General features: G+C 34.7%; 1 protein-coding gene across 1 annotated transcript in view; it reads right to left on the reverse strand.

The window, feature by feature from the left end:
• The window catches only part of LOC129228547 (pancreatic lipase-related protein 2-like), a 69177-nt gene that overhangs the window by 14762 nt on the left and 37566 nt on the right, over nucleotides 1-16849 (reverse strand). The window contains exons 4-6 of the mRNA XM_054863229.1: nucleotides 8577-8687; nucleotides 7022-7144; nucleotides 4301-4576 (exon numbers count right to left, since the gene is read on the reverse strand). Of these exons, the coding sequence (XP_054719204.1) occupies nucleotides 4301-4576; nucleotides 7022-7144; nucleotides 8577-8687 (510 nt within the window). The remainder of the gene's footprint in view (nucleotides 1-4300; nucleotides 4577-7021; nucleotides 7145-8576; nucleotides 8688-16849) is intronic.

Genomic DNA, 16849 nt, shown 5'->3' on the forward strand with positions numbered 1-16849 from the left:
GACTGCATTGGCACCAGCTTTTTATAATCATCAGATGGCTTATTGGGCTGCAATCTACTATTCTAGGATATCAAATAAGTAGGAAAAAATGACGGTACACAAAGACATGTTTCTCTTTGAATTCGTCAACTATATAAATGAGGTTACAAGAACAATAAATAACTTTTTTTATGCTAATAAACTACAGTAAACAACGTAAAGACAAAACCTCCCGCAAAATAAGACTAGTTTTGACTTAGTCTCTCCTCTGTAATAACTTTTGCTACATTGTTGCCTGCCAATCAAAAACTTAAAACCCATAATCATCAGTTGGGCTTTATGGTGACGATGAAGACACGATATAGAGAATTTTTATTATGCTACTTCAAAAAATAGGGGGATGGCTTTATTGGTCTACATGACCTTATTTGGCACACCCACCCAACATTCATATGGATACCATGGGCACATCGCGGCACCCCTTGCCTCTTCCTATTGGCACCTCAGCACCTCTGGCCGCGGCACCCAGTTTGAGAACCCCTGTGCTATGCAACAAGATATTATAATCCATCACTATACTTAAGACAAGTAATAGCGTACTTACGGGGTCTGGTACCCCTGGTGAACTTAAGAAATTTCGCCGCCCCCCCCTCGCCAAGGTCACCCCGAAGGGAAGTCACAGGAGGTCACTGTGACCTCCTCAAAAGAATTTTTCGGGGAACATATGATTAATTGATTCGACAAACTGGGAGACAGTATAGCAACTTTAATATTCATATTGCCTTTTCTGGAATTGTTTTCAATGACGCCAACATTTTTCAGTTCCATTTATAGCAATGTATTGATTTATTGATAGATTTTTTTCAAAACAGCTTTAACTTTCAACAAAATTTGTTTCAAACCATAAGGAGAATTTGCAATAAATATAATTAACATTTACTAAAAAAAAGAAAGAAGCCTTAAAATTTTTTTGAATAAAAATCAATGCATTTAAAAATTTTTATTGCAGTTAGGAAAGCAAAGCAAATACAAAAAGCACTGCTAATCTGAAATTGACTAAAAACTTCGACCATTTGCATACAGGCAAAATAATAGTACTATATATTCGCTAATTAAGGCCTCCCAATATTTTGCTCAAATAAAATATTTTATGCTGACATTATTTATTATGATGAGAATAAATACTTACACTTCAAACTACACACGACTAAATATGTTGCCCCCCCCCCCCTCCCCGAATGGAATCATCCGGCATAGAACGCTCTCTCCCACCAATCCCTGTTACACAAATTGTGTGTTAAGTCTTTAGCTAACTCAATGAATCAGAACAGAATTTCACGCCAAGGGTTATATTCATTTTTTTTTTTTTTTGAGAAATAAATATTGTTTCATTTTCCCCTATAGCTCTTTTTCTTGCGAGTTTTGTTTTAATTTTTATCGAAAAAGCCTTTTTCTACTTATGCGATCAATTTTTTAAAAAAAATTTTAAAAAGTTTTCTCTCTTTTTTTTTTAAACCAGTCGAAATGCCGCCCCCCTGACTGCTGCGCCCCTGCCGAGAGACACTTCTGCCAACCCCTCGGTACGCTACTGGAGACAAGCCTAACCTGGCAGAATTGTAAAGGCTACGCAGATCCCAATCACAGCGTTATGATGCTGCTAGGCTAGGTTAGTCTCAACTAGAGTTGTGTTGACTTTTCTGTAAATAAACACTATAAGTATAACTTAAAAAAATGAATTTATTTACAATAGGAAAAATGTACAAGCCAAAGTTTTCAGTCTAAAACATCTTGGCTTTCTGCTGTTTCAAACTTGACAGCACTATTATCTGAAAAGAAAAGGAACTGAAATATAACTGCAAATTATTTATAACTGCATTTTTTGGAACTTCATTTTATAAACATTTATCAAGGACAAAACAGAGCCTTATCCTTTCACTTAGGTCTTCAATTTCGGAAAATTACCAGGGTTGTGCACTCGAATTTCTCTTGATTTAACATCATCTAAGATTGTATAAAATCACGTTCTTTACGACTTTTAGGTTAGAAAAACTTTAAAACTTGAATTTCGAAAAAATATCTTGGAGAAGGCCCCCAAACCTACGCTCTCCAAAATATCACAAAATAGTGCAATTAAATTTTGATGGTTTTCATTAAAAATATATGCACAGTTTCTTTTTTTTTAATGCTAAATCTCTTACACGTATCTCAGAAGATACGCCGCTTGCTGATTATATATATATATATATATATATATATATATATATATATATATATATATTGTTTCTAGAAATGTTCAGTATCTAATTGCACGTAGACGTAGGGTCCATATTCTTCATAAAGTTCATACAATGAAACAATGATCTAACATATTTGAGGTAGTATTTTGTTCTCTCTAACAATCATGGATGGCAGCAGCACAATTTTCATCTCTTTCTTTCTTTCTTTCTTTCTAATATATAGAAGAAAGTATTGGATTCGTGCAAATTTTCGAATTTCGAATTTTGACGGATTCGAACGTTTTGAGGTGTGCTGAGTCCATTTCGACTATTTTTGGAAAATGTCTGTCTGTCTGCGTGTGTGTGTGTCACGTCTGTGTGTGATCAGTTTTTTGTGGCCGCTCTACAGCAAAAACTACCGGCTGAAATCGAACGAAATTTGGTACACATATGTGCCTCTATGTGAACTTGTGCCCATTGGGTTTTGGCGCGAATGCCTCCAAGGGGGGTGGAGCAATGGGACGTTTTTTGAGTTACGCGTGCTTGCTATTCCTCAGGAAGTAACTGGCGGAATCAAACAAAATTTGGTTCATATGTTGCCCCTAACAGGAACAGGTGCTGATTTAATTTTGGTGTCAATAACTCAAACCGGGATTGAGCTATAGAACGTTTTGTCGTCAATTGTGACTGCTGTATCTCAAGAAATAATGAACGGAATGAAAGAAAAATTTATCGGCAAGTAGCCCTTAGTGGGTCGAAGAGCTGATTTTATTTTGGTGTCAACAGCTAAAAAGGGGGGGTAGCGCAGTCGCCCGTTCTTTTTTTCCATTGTGAGTGCCCTATCTCAAGAAGTAATGCTACGTTCTGGTTGAAATTTGGAATATATGTGAATCCATATGTAAACAAACTTTGGTTCAATTTTGACGCCAATCGCTCCAAGAGGTGTTGATTTTTTTTTTTTTTTTTTTTTTTTTTTAGCAATCACGATTGCTTATTGTTCTCACTTGACTGTTTTGATGTCCTATCATTTTATTTTCCCACCGCCACCCTCCGCACCATCACCGTCGACCGGGTCCTCACGATGCTGCTCCTATAGCGAAAGCCGTCTCCAGGTTGCATCCATGTCTTACACACACGCGCATACATACACAACTACACACTCACACACACGCACGCACACACACACACACACACACACACACAAACACACACACACACACAAACACACACACACGCACAAACAATACACATAACTACCCACACATTCATGCCTGCACACAGACACAAACACATATGCCTACATACACATCCCCCCCCCCCCCATAGACACACACATTCATATACACAACTACCCACACATTTATGCCAGCACACAGACCCAAACACACATGCCTACACACACATACACATACCCCTACACACAAACACACATACCCCCCACACACAAACACACACGCCTACATACACACACCCGTGATTGCAAAAAACATAATTTGAATTCAAAATGTCAAAATTCAAATTTTTTTTTTTTTTTTTTTTTTGCGAATAAAGATAGCTTTATTAATGCAACAATAAGAAAGACAAATTGTAATAGATTGTCGTCTGCGTATTTCTCGTGATTTTAATTGTATGAAAATGATCGGAAATCTTCATAGACTAATAATAAGACTCTTATTATTAGTCTATGGAAATATTATCTCAATGATTTAAAAATTTTAACTGTTGCCATCTTATGTTTGTTAACAAATAAAATATTTGTAATTAATTCAAGCAAGGCTTTTAAAATAACTTTCAATTTTCGCTCTTTGCTTTGCTTTTGCAATAATTCAGACATTGGGATGGTCGTCAAGTTTTTGCATGTGCAATATTGTTTTTGTTGGAAATATTGCTTCCTCGTCAAGCATGGGGAGGGATCAGAAAAAAAAAAAGAAAACTATAGAAGAAAGTGTCGTGATAGCCACAACATACTAGTTTCGTTAGATCTCAAAAATTTTAATGACTCGCGTCGGAAAGGGCTGAATAAAAAATTGACCAAAGTTATACTTTTTTTTTTTTTTTTTGATTCACGTAATCGAGTTATTATAAACAAGGTCAGAATAACTCACCACAGTAAGGATATCGCATTGCAGTGTTGAGATAAAACTTTCGGGGAAGCTTTGAGTTCGTAATATTCCTCTTGCTGTAGTAGTCTTCATGGTTCATACCCATAACTGCACAATTTTCAAAGTCTTTATGGCAGGCCGTGCACCTTCCTGATGAGAAGCTCTCGTAGTCTGGACATTGAACTCCAACGAACTCACAGCTCTTGGGATTTATGCTTGCTTTGTAGTATTGCACTGCTTGCATATGACTGCATATCCTTGGCACTAAGGATATCGTGGCTACAAAAATATTAAATTGTGCAATTAAAATCTTAGATGAGATGAAGAGTATTGCGAAACTTTAAAAATAAATAGGGGAAAAAAACAGTATAAACTTGAACTCGCTTCTGACAAATTATCTGACAATCTGGTCTGCCTGTCTGTCCTCCCGTAATAACCCTTGAGGAAATAAAGTAAGATAACGTCAAAAGGACAACTTGCAGATTACTGCAGACACGTGTTTTGGCGTTACAAAGAACGTCTTTTTCAATGCAAAAGAAATGAGCGTACGGATGAAAAAAATCCGGCATTTATTTATATTTATCTTATCTTTGAAGCCTTCGATTTGAACGAATTTTTATATTTATTTATTCACAACATAGTTTTTTCAACTTACCACTTTGCTTTTACATTCCCGAACGAAATGAAAACATTTTATTTTATTTTTGCTGTTTCCATAGTAACTATTTATGCTTACCCTTATTTTGTTTTAGAGAATGCAATAAATGAATAAAACACTAGTGACGCATTATAAAACGCGTGTATCAATATCCCATCGCTATTTTCCCTTCTCCCCTGCCAGATTCATTCAGATGGAATCGTCTTTACTTGGCCGATTGCCAAATTACATACAGTCGTGGTCAAACAGTACATCTAGTTTTGCAAGGGTTATTATTAGCAGGAAGGTTTTATGGCGCCATTTCGCCACTCGTCTGCTTTCATTTGTGCAGTCGTCGCGGTTTTCCAAACATGTTAAGCTTCCCTTGGAAAATGAGACGCGCCTTGTTACTATAGCAGTAGACAGGCGCAGACATTTCGGCGGTGGCTTTTCTCGTGATGGTCGGGCAGTAATTCACAGAGTTAATTTTTTGATTTGAACAATTTTCCGCTCAATTTTTAACAGTTCAAATAAATAAATAAATAACATTAGCGCATACGGGGAATTTTTTGGCAAATATAGAAACATAGATCTCGAGCTTAAAGGCGGGTTTATCAAACAAACTTTGTTGGAAGAAGAGCATGTACAAAAAGAACCTTCTTTCTTGACTAAGGAACAAACTGTCTAAAAATCATTTTTTAGTACCAGAAAATTGAGCAAACTCTGAATATACTCTTAGTTTTTGTTTTTGAGAAATAGTAAAGTTATTTATAAAAATCAAAATACCATCTCTCGTAGACTTAATATTTACGCAAGTCAGATGAATGAATAAAATGAAGGGAATTTAAAGCGCAAACGTTTTTATTGTGAAATAATGATTGTTAAAATTGGAAATTTTTTATTTAAATTACTTTTTGGCAACCAAAAATAAAGGAAATTCGAAGTGCTTTATTCTTTACCCGAAGGAATGAACAGCAAATGATTTTACTTTTCATAAAAATTATTTAGCTAGGCGGACCTCGTCGTTTTTTTTTTTTTTTTTTTTTTTTTTTTTGTTTTTTTTTTTTTTTTTTTTTGCAACGGGGGAAAAAAATCCGAGGCATTATTTTTCTACCTATTCGCGTGTCACATATGAATCGTTTTTTGTTAAAAGGGTAAACATTGTTTGTAAGTTGTATTTTATGTTTACTTTCAGCGAAGTTGATTCATATGTCCCAAGGGCCCTATTGGAAATTTTTTATTTAAATTACTTTTTGGCAACCAAAAATAAAGGAAATTCGAAGTGCTTTATTCTTTTCCCGAAGGAATGAACAGCAAATGATCGAGATGGAATTTTTTGTTCTTTCATAACTAATTGGTTCGCACAGAAGATAAAATTCAATATAAAAAATCAAAGAAGAAGAGAAACAGTTAATGATATTGATTGAGGATATCCTTTAGAATTCATGTTAAACCATTTGTAACTTTACTCCCAGCTATCTCAGAAGTTCAAGTGCGACTTACGCAAAAAAAATCTGCTGATTTGATTGATATCGACGTTTTAGATGCGCAAGTACGTTATCATTCCCAAATTTGCGAAAGAATATTAATTGCTCATTTAATTAGCAATTTAATTAACATATTTGTCAATTACAGTCCTATACAGACAACTGAGTTTTTTGAAAAGTTCTGAATTTTTTGATACCTTATTTGTTTTGTAACTCTCTATCAATCCCAACAAAACAGCATAGAAATTTGTTTTTACATTTGTTAATTTTTACGTGATTTGCCTTTATCGTAATCACGAAGACAATGGTTTAAAAGACGTTTACCGGGCGAAGTGAGATCAATAAGCATTTTTGATTGCTCAACAATGAATTCCTCAAGAAAATTAAGTGTTTAAGTTTAGTTCAAAGTACAACTTTGTCTATAGGTACCTTTCTCAGAACTATTTTCAGTCTTCAGATTTATTGTTCTTTGAGATTCGTCAAGGAACAATTCACTGCGTAACAGTTAAAATGATGGAAAAGGCAGGATCTTTCTTTCATAAAATAATTCAGGTTTTCAATACAGAAATTTCAGTAGAATTTTTTAAGTAATTAACTTACCATAAAGAAAATCTAAAGACAAGTAAGACTTTACAATGAGTCCTCTGCAACTTTCTTGCTTCGTTCCACCGTTTGGGTAAAAATCTGCATGGCCCAGAGGGTTGATGTCGCCGAGCACTTTTCCTTAAAAATTCATATTAATTTTCTATTAAATAAAAAATAATCATAAGTACTTTACGAAGCTAAGTCTACAAATCATATAATTTCATTTAATTTCGAAGAAAATTGTGTTTGACTTTTAATGAATATGATACAAATGGTAATTAGAAAGAAACCATCATGTTCAGCCTCATTATAAAACTTTCTTCTATGCTTTCGGTTTTATGTATTCTTGCAACGACAACTCAAATTTGCCTATTAGGGCAACATAGTAGGAAAGATCTGCTGACATGTTTTGTCTAAAGTTCGAATTTTGTAGTATTATCGTTGCCAAGTTGCTGCGATTCTTGTCTTTAGTTCAAATAAAAGGAGAAAAAATACGATTGCGCAACCCCTTTTTCAGTGGTTGATATCAAAAGCGAATCAGCTCCTTTTCCAGGAGCCCTGATGGGAGGTTACGAGAGGTCACTGTGACCTGCCCAAAACTTACTTTATTCAGCGAATTTTGCTTGACGATTTCGAATTTTTATAGTTGAACCCAAAATACTGGTTAACACAATTTGTTATGTAGGCAAAGTTAGAAATTTTTTGTAATATCATAAGTCGGTGGGGGGGGGGGGAGATCCTTGACATAAGCTCAAATAAAAAGCTGAAATTAGCGCAAATATTGCAATAATGAACAATAATTCTTCCATTTTTCCTTTGACGGCGATAAGGACGACAAGCAGTGACTACCAGTTTATAGAATCAGAAAATTTGGCAACAATTATATTTAAAAAGCATTATTGAAAAAATGCGTGTTTAAAAAAAATATTGGCGTCCGCTATGTGGCGTGGTGGTAAGGCGTTGCGCTGACCTCGTGCGTCTTTAGTCCCGGGTTCTGACACAAGTGGCCAGTCAGTCGATTTTCGAGATACAGAAAATCGACAATGCCCATGTCGTATGATTATGCGGTTTTTAAAAGATCTCTTGGGTATTAGTTTGGCTTCGAATATCCTGTGCAAAATTAAATTCCCCAGTTCAGTTTCGCATCGAAGTTAGCACAGGTGCCGCCATCTGGTGTTCGACTGGACGTCAAAACATTGACAATCGCTCCTTAATGGTGCATATGAAAGGTTGGATGCCATATGGTCGTACTAAGATTGCTCGTACTAAGTCTGCATAAGGCAAAAAAAAAACTCATTAGAAAGAAAGAAAAAAATCTTGGTGTTGCTTATTGAAAACTGCTAGATTAGAAATGTATACCGATGCAATATACCGATAGCCCGGTTATGCCATCAAGAGACTGCAGTTTTGTCCTTGTTATGGATTCATCAGACTGAAATAGACAAGAATCGAGGTGTAATCGTTCTTGCAACGATTAGAAAACTTGCCCCACCCAACCACTCAAATTAACAGGACAGAATAAGAACAAATAAAAGCTTTTAAAAAGAAGTCATCATGAAAAGTAACATACCATATTCAGTGCCCCCGTTTGTATGGATGACATCCACAAGATGTGCGTCTGAGGAATCCAACCTCTCTTCTTTTGATTTATTTTGAAATGGAGACAAAGCTGGATCTAATGCTATTTGGCAAAAGAAATGAATGTTACTTAATGGAGTTAACTAGAACCATTGTTACTGTGTGCTTCTAAATTGAAAGATTCAGAACGATTAGCAGAGAAATCACTGTTCCAAAACGATAAAAATATTGAATATTTTTGATAGATTAAACATTTTGCCATCAAGGATTACTTGATAGAGTATTTTGTTCATATTTTTCGAAACGATTCCATGTTCCATGGTTAACGAACTGAAATTTAACAAAATTCATGATTGTAGAATTGAAGCTCCCCAAAATTTATTAGTCCTCTATCTAGAGCATAAAGGTATATAAAGCGAGCCTTTCTTTTCAGAACGAAAACTTTACAACTGTTTCCATTTGTAAAAGAGGCGTCGTGTCGTGCTGCAACAATTTTTCATAAGTATGAAATTAACACGTGTTTCAAATGAAATGTTTTCGGCAACGTACGAAAAGTTACGAAAAGTTTTTTCTGCAACTTTTTCTAAAGTATTTCACTGTTTTTTAAAATAAAAAAAAGTAGCACAATTGAGGACTGATTTATCAAAAGGGAACATATCCATTTTCCAAAAATTTTCAGGGGGTGAAAAAAACGAATTAGGATAAAAGCGTAATAGTTTTGTCATTTTTTCTGTACACAGAATTGAGCACAAATGCACAGCAAGAGTACAGAGTGAGAAATGTTTACATGAAAAGAAAAACAAGGAGATATCGCCATCGTAATTTTGTATATGTGAACGAAAACCCTTTTGAACGAAAACCTGAGTGTTGACAACTTCAATTTTACCAAAACCATTAATACTTCACTTTCTCATATTCTCTTATCGAAGTACTTGAACCCAATACTAGTGGATTAACATTTGAAGATTTTGGACATGTGTTCTTCTGAACTAAAATTTTTTCGAACTACAGATTCATTCAGGATATGTCCCCTTCTGTTAAAAATAAAATTTGTAGAGGACGGATTTGTTACCTTTTGATCAAAAAGTAAAACTTTACACTGAAGAATTTGAAACGTTTGGACTTCTTGAAAGTAAGTGATTCGATTAAGGTCATCTGAAAGATTTAGAAAATGTCACAAAATGAGTTTTTCCAAAAAGTGGATATGTTATCTTTTGATAAATTACTCCTCAGTTAATATGGGATGTATGTATATATATATATATATATATATATATATATATATACATACATCCAGTATCAGTTTGATACAATACCGATAAAAATTTCGTTAAAATGAAATCCCAGATATTGTAGTCTATATAAAGAAACCAAAGCTACATAGAGATGGTGCAGTCTGATGTTGAACGATTAATCAGCCGCACCAAGGGCTCTGTGCTGAAATGGTAAAAAACTACTCTAATGAAAAATCAATGTACAGTCCGAGAAAAGAAAGTATCGCGCACTGATTTTTCTACCGGTAGAGTATAGTTTTTACCATAAAAACTTACGGCCCTAGGAACTATAAGCTAAATTTTCAGTAAGTTACCGCCCTTTAGCCCGGGCTAAGGCAGAAATGCATGAAATACACCTCCAACTCAGTCATTCCAGCCGAGAACTGCAGTTTCGTGCTTATTAGCACTCATCAGCCCGGCATAGGAAGTGACTAAGCTGGAGGTGGAAAACCTCTTAAAGAAGCCAAAAGTGCCAAACAAACTGGTAGCCAATATAAAATTATCACTGACCAGACGAGTGACCGAAGCAATGGTTCGGTTCAACTCTAAGATTGAAGGCAAGGAAGTGGTATTTTCAGTAAGTTATCACCCTATAGCCTGACTTGAAATTAAAGGAACGGAATTATTAGTATTCGCAACTCCAGAGCTCGAATACGCTACCTTGCGGGGATCAACAATACTACCGAAAAAGGTAAAACATTCCGTTCCACGTGTTTTCTTTGGGATAAATTACAGGCTTCAGACAGTTTGTGGTGTAATGTAGTTTCAGAAGAATAGAAAAGAAAGTTTCCGACAAACACGATGAAAAATTATTGTCATTCATTCTGCTTAAAAGCAAGTTATAAGTTACGGCATTTGTTTGTTTTACCTTTTTCATCCGAGACATTAGACAGTGGCTGGAGCGCCCCCTATAGTTTATTGGAGTTGCGAATACATTTTTTTAATTTTAATGCTGGTCGAGTAAGTAAATTTTAAGTTGCCTTAAATTTCTGGCTTAGACAAATTAGATCACATTTTTCTAGAATTAGGTAAATACTTTTTTTTAATTTTATAATTAGATATACCAAACAATAGAACTTTATGTGAAATTTGTAATTAATTTGTTGGTTTAGAATTTTAGCATAGCAATTTTTTTTTTTTTAATGTTAAAATAACTATTTATTATTCACAGAGTTAGCTATTCAGAGTGAATAATATGAAAAAACCTATATAAAGGGAGTGGGACTCGAAGAGATGTTCGTTATTCGGGAGAGTCCGTTAAATGAGGTTTTACATAGATTTTGTTTTGCCATGCATTAAACATACTTTTTGATTAAGGTTACAGTTCTTTCTTTATTACTAAAACTTAAATTTTAGATAACCTCTGATGAAACTCCTTTTGTCACGCTCCTGGTGCTGCTTCTCACACTGGTGTGTGAAAATTTGGCGCCTGGTTTTGAGAGGTGTAGCAAAGTTGATGAGAGTTCCTATTTTTCTCTCAATAAGTTTCTAACATAGAGTAAGTATAATTTTTTTTCAGGTATTTTTAAGCATTTTTATTTTTACAAAATTAATTTGAAATTAAATTTGTCAAGTTGATAAAAAGTTGTCGATACCGACAGGGCTCGACCGATGGCATTTTTTGGCCGATGGGCCGATGCCGATTGTTGGCCGATTGTTGAAAGATGCCCGATGTCCGATGGCCGATTGTTTTTCTTCAAATGGCTGATTGCCGATGGCGAAAAAAAAAAAAATCAAACGGATATAAATTGCTAAGATTGTCAGAGAGTGAAGGATCCTTCTCCCTTCTTACTCTTGCAAACATTTTCCTGATGTTAAACAAGAAGTTCCGTCTAAAACTAAACGAGCCTACTTTCCCGTATGCCAATATCAACTTTCTAGTATCTTATCAATATTCTCAAAATTGGCTAAATTCGCAAATTATTTCAAACATAATTTTTAATACTTAAGGCTGCTTCCTAGGAATACACTATGCCTCGCTCATCTAAAGAATTATATGTGTAAAAAATAAATAAACAAACAAATAAAGTAGAAGCCCCTTTTAAACAAAGCAACTAATAATTTTTTTTTTCCATTAAAAGAAATCTTCAACCGCTTTCAAAAAAAAAAAAAAAGAATTAAAATTAATATGCTCATTAAAATAAATACGTCACACCAAAAAAAAAAAAAAAAACGTTCGTTTTTTTTCCCCTGCTACCAAAAAAATAAATAAATAAAGGAATAAATGTTTTTTCAAAAATATATAAACAACAATAAATATTTCAACTTCTTTATCTTTATCTTTACTAATAATAAAGCTGAAAGTCTCTCTGTCCGGAGGATGTCTGGATGTCTGTAGGCTGTCTGTGACGCGCATAGCGCCTAGACCGTTCGGCCGATTTTCAGGAAATTCGGCACAAAGTTAGTATGTAGCATGGGGGTGTGCACCTCAAAGCGATTTTTCGAAAATTCGATTTTGTTCTTTTTCTATTCCAATTTTAAGCCCATTTTTCACAGAAATTTAATAAAATGGGAAAGAATTTGTTCTAAAAATTATCTTTCTTTTCTTTACTTCTTTATCTTTCTTCTTTTCTTCTTTACTAATAATAAAGCTGAAAGTCTCTCTGTCCGGAGGATGTCTGGATGTCTGTAGGATGTCTGTGACGCGCATAGCGCCTAGACCGTTCGGCCGATTTTCACTAAATTTGGCACGAAGTTAGTTTGTAGCATGAAGGTGTGCACCTCGAAGCGATTTTTCGAAAATTCGATTTTGTTTTTTTCTATTCCAATTTAAAGCCCATTTTTCACAGAAATTTAATAAAATGGGAAAGAATCTTTATCTTTATCTTCTTTACTAATAATAAAGCTGAAAGTCTCTCTGTCCGGAGGATGTCTGGATGTCTGTAGGATGTCTGTGACGCGCATAGCGCCTAGACCGTTCGGCCGATTTTCATGAAATTTGGCACAAAGTTAGTATGTAGCATGGGGGTGTGCACCTTGAAGCTGATTTTTCGAAAATTCGATGTGGTTCTTTTTCTATTCCAATTTTAAGAAAAAAAATATCATAAGATGGACGAGTAAATTACGAAATTATCATAACGTGGAACCGTAACATAGGCACAAGCCAATTGGCGAGATACGAAACTATCATAACGTGGAACCGTAAGATGGGTACAAGCCAACTGGCGAGAAAATTCACCATACATTATTTGTAAATATACAGGCGAGCCAAAAGACCTTTTGATTTTTCTATTACGGGCAAAGCCGTGCGGGTATCACTAGTAAAGAAATAAATTTGATTATCAAAAAAAAAAAAAAAAAACGTCTATGCATATCTTTATGTAGAAACATAGTCTTTATTGGATCCAGACTGAAAAATTATTTAAAATAGCATGGACAAATTATATAATCATCTTTACAATTGTACAATTGTACATATGTACAATTTACCATTGAATATCATTTACGAACTCTTTAATTATTTTTTACACCACTAATAACTTCAGAAACTGACTGACTGAAACTGAAGGATCTATCTTAGTTTGTTTTTGGTTTCCTTTATGTTTTTTCTCTGGTAAGATAGTATTTTCGATTTAAAAAAAAAAATGCTTGAGTTTTTTTTACTCATCAGACGATTTTTTGCTGACTTAGTTCAAGCTTTTTTTTTTTTTGGTAATAAAAATATTTAAACTTGTTTATACGCAAAATTATGAAAAAAAAATCACTTTTTTAATTTTTTCGTATTGTTCCACCACTTCAAAAAATTCGAAAAAATTCCTGAGGGTAGATGAGTATAAAAGACATTTTCTGACAAAATTTGGTGAGTGACACTTTTTAGAAAGGCATTGAAAAAAGATATTTAAATGTTATTTCCGTCGCCAAAAATCGCGTTTGAAAATCATGATTATTACAATTTTTCATGTAATTTATTCCTAAGAATAAGAAAAAAAAAATACCATTCAGTAATTTTGAATTTTACTATGAAAATAAAAATAAAATCGAAAAAACAGGTTTTTTTTGAAAAACTCGAATGTGGTTTGAGATAAAGAGCTGAAAATTTGGCTAAATTATTTTTATTCGACACCAAAATGATCTCCCAAGTGCGAGCCAAAACGGCCGCAAGGGCAAATTTAACACAGAAACCCGGCTACGACCCTTTATTCGCCCAAAACTGGATGCATAAATTAAAACTTTTAGTCCTAATCATATTAAAAATAATTGTTTCACAGTAAAAACCATGGCTGCGAAGTCGGAGTCGGAGTCAATCTGATTTTGGGACAAAAGAGTCAGATTCGAGAGCCGAAAGTTTTTAATTCAGACTCAGAGTTGGAATCGGTCATTTTCCCTCAAAGTCCGCAACTCTGCCAATATTTGCGGAGTCGGAGTCGGACTTATTTTTTGATACATAAATTAGAGTCGGAGTCGAATTCCAAGAGTCAGAGTGTGTCATTTTTTCTCCGTATATAAATTTTTGCCAAAGCTACGAAGTCGAACTCAAAGTCAGCGAGTCGGAGTATGGAGTCAAGTGCCCCAAAATTCATGGAGTCGGAGTAAATCGTCAAGAGCTATTTCCAACAAAATTTTCTTGAAATAAATCCGCCTTTAAGTTCGGAATCTATATTGACTTTCAGTTTCCTCGTAGGCGCTTATGTTAAGAGATTTGATCTGTTCAAAATTGAACGGAAAATTGTTCAAATCAAAAAGATATTTTCAATACAAGTTCTTCATCAAACTCTTTTCCCTACAAAGTTTGTTTGAAGACATTTCGCCTCTAAGTTCAAGATTTATTTTTGTTTGGAATAGGCGCTAATGTTAAGTTTTATTGACCTGTTCAAAATTGAACGAAAAATTGTTCAAATCAAAAAATGAAATGTGGGAATGAGATGTCCTCGCCGAGATCTTTAGAACAAAAATAAATTTGTTCGAATCGAACTAATCACTCGAAAGTTATTAGGGGAGAGGGGAAGAGGGGAATAGACAGACCGATGGATCGACATACATTTTCCCTCTTCTCAATAACCTACTTTCCAATTTTTAAATTTTCAATATTTATTTAATTATTTCATTTATTTTTGACTTTACTTTTGGTTTTCGCGAAATTTTAAAAATACACTAAGCCTTCTTTCATGCTTTTTTCTTCTTTTCCTAACTTTTACTGGGAAAGTAGGCTAAAAAGGGAAGTTTTTGTTTTATTAGGAGGTTTTCAAGAAACTCTCCTATAATCAAATGTTAACTTTTTCTTATAACAAAATTAGGAAAATTTCATTGTTTTCTCCCCCCCCCCCCTGAGTTAACCTCTACAGTAGAAAAAGCATTGATTCCGTGATTTTCCTCTGCCATCCCCTCAGAGAAAAAGGAATTGTACTGATATGCTATCAAGAAAAACTCTTGTTTGGTATGTAAGTAATTTTATTCTGGTAGTGATACGAAAGACTTCAAGACAATTCTAAGACGATTCTAAGAGATTTTCTTGTTGCTTGCAAATACAGATTAAAAATATATTATCCTTTTTGGGAAAATACGTTTGTTTTTCCAAAATATTGAGAGTAAATTGGCCGCCCCTAAAAAAAGTGCCGCCCGGGGCAAACTACCTCCTCCGCCCCACCCTAGCTACGTCACTGGTCTCACGTATTCCGCCCCCCCCCCCTATCACTTTAACTATATTTGGTCAATACAAGTATAGTGCAATCGGAAAACCGGGGTTTGAAACTGAAAAAGGCTATTAAGTGAAAGTAAAGTAAGTTCGTACGCAAAATGTATATATATTACTATCACACATATAACTTTATTTTAAGCGTGCTATTATTTTAGAACGCATGAAATCAAAGAAGCAAAGAACTAATACTTACACATTATTTTGAGGAAATCTATGATCTAAGTGAGATTGGCATATAAGACCAGCTACGTTAGTGGGAGGGCTGCCATTGTTTGTGACTGATAAATTTCTGAATGTTAGGTTGTAATGAACGCAGTGCATCAGAGATTACTTTCAAATACCCTTCTTTCGATGCTTTGACTTTGTATATGGAGCTAATGCTGAAAATTGAGATTCACTCATATGTGGATGTATGTAAACTACACCAATAACCTGAAAAAGGCGATAATGTCGAAAATATTCACATATGACCACAAAATTGTGCAAATTATAGTTAGTTTAACTTTTTCATTTTATTTTTTTTTAAACATGCACGCCTCCCAGGACAGTCTTTTTCGCCCACTAGGGAGGAGTGCACCTACCCCGTCTCAGTTTGAGAACCCCTGCCTTAGAGCGAGCGGAAAAACCCTTTTAAAACTTGCACCCCAGTTTGTTTCAACGTGAAGCGGCGGATTTAAAATATCGCAAATGTTGCAATTGCACAAGAGGCCCCATAGGAGCCCCCCCCCCCCCCCCCCGTATTAGCAACAAAAATGCTTATGATAAATGTTTTACAAGTTCCGTGATAGAGAAAGAGAGCCCCAAAATAAATGTCGAGGGGCCCCAAACTTGTAACTCCGCACGAAGCGATACAGAAAAGACTGCATTACTGTGATTCATATTACAAATATCAAAAAATTAAAAATTACCGTCGGTTCAACGGGAATCTAACAAAATGTCACAAAAACCGGCTTTGTCATCTCATATTTGTTTTCCAGTTAGTCTCCAATTCGGCAATATATCACCAAATGATCAGTCTAAGACGCTATATTAGTTTTGCATTGAAATAAGTAATTGATAGCCACAAAAAAATTAGTAAATAGGTCTTTTAGAACACCCGATTGAAAACAAAAAGGGAAGTGCACAACTGGAACGTACGCAGACCCCACATACGAAATTTTAACCTTCTATAGCTTAACTATTTTTGAGTTATGGCTTACGAGAGATACATACGTACATACAGCCGCAAAAAACAACGTAATAATTAACTTAGTTAGTTTAACTTTTTCATTTTATTTTTTTTTTAAACATGCACGCCTCTCAGGACAGTCTTCTTCGCCCACTAGGGAGGAGTGCACCTACCCCGCCTCAGTTTGA

The sequence above is a fragment of the Uloborus diversus genome, chromosome 8, assembly GCF_026930045.1.
Source record: "Uloborus diversus isolate 005 chromosome 8, Udiv.v.3.1, whole genome shotgun sequence".
NCBI lineage: Eukaryota > Metazoa > Arthropoda > Arachnida > Araneae > Uloboridae > Uloborus > Uloborus diversus.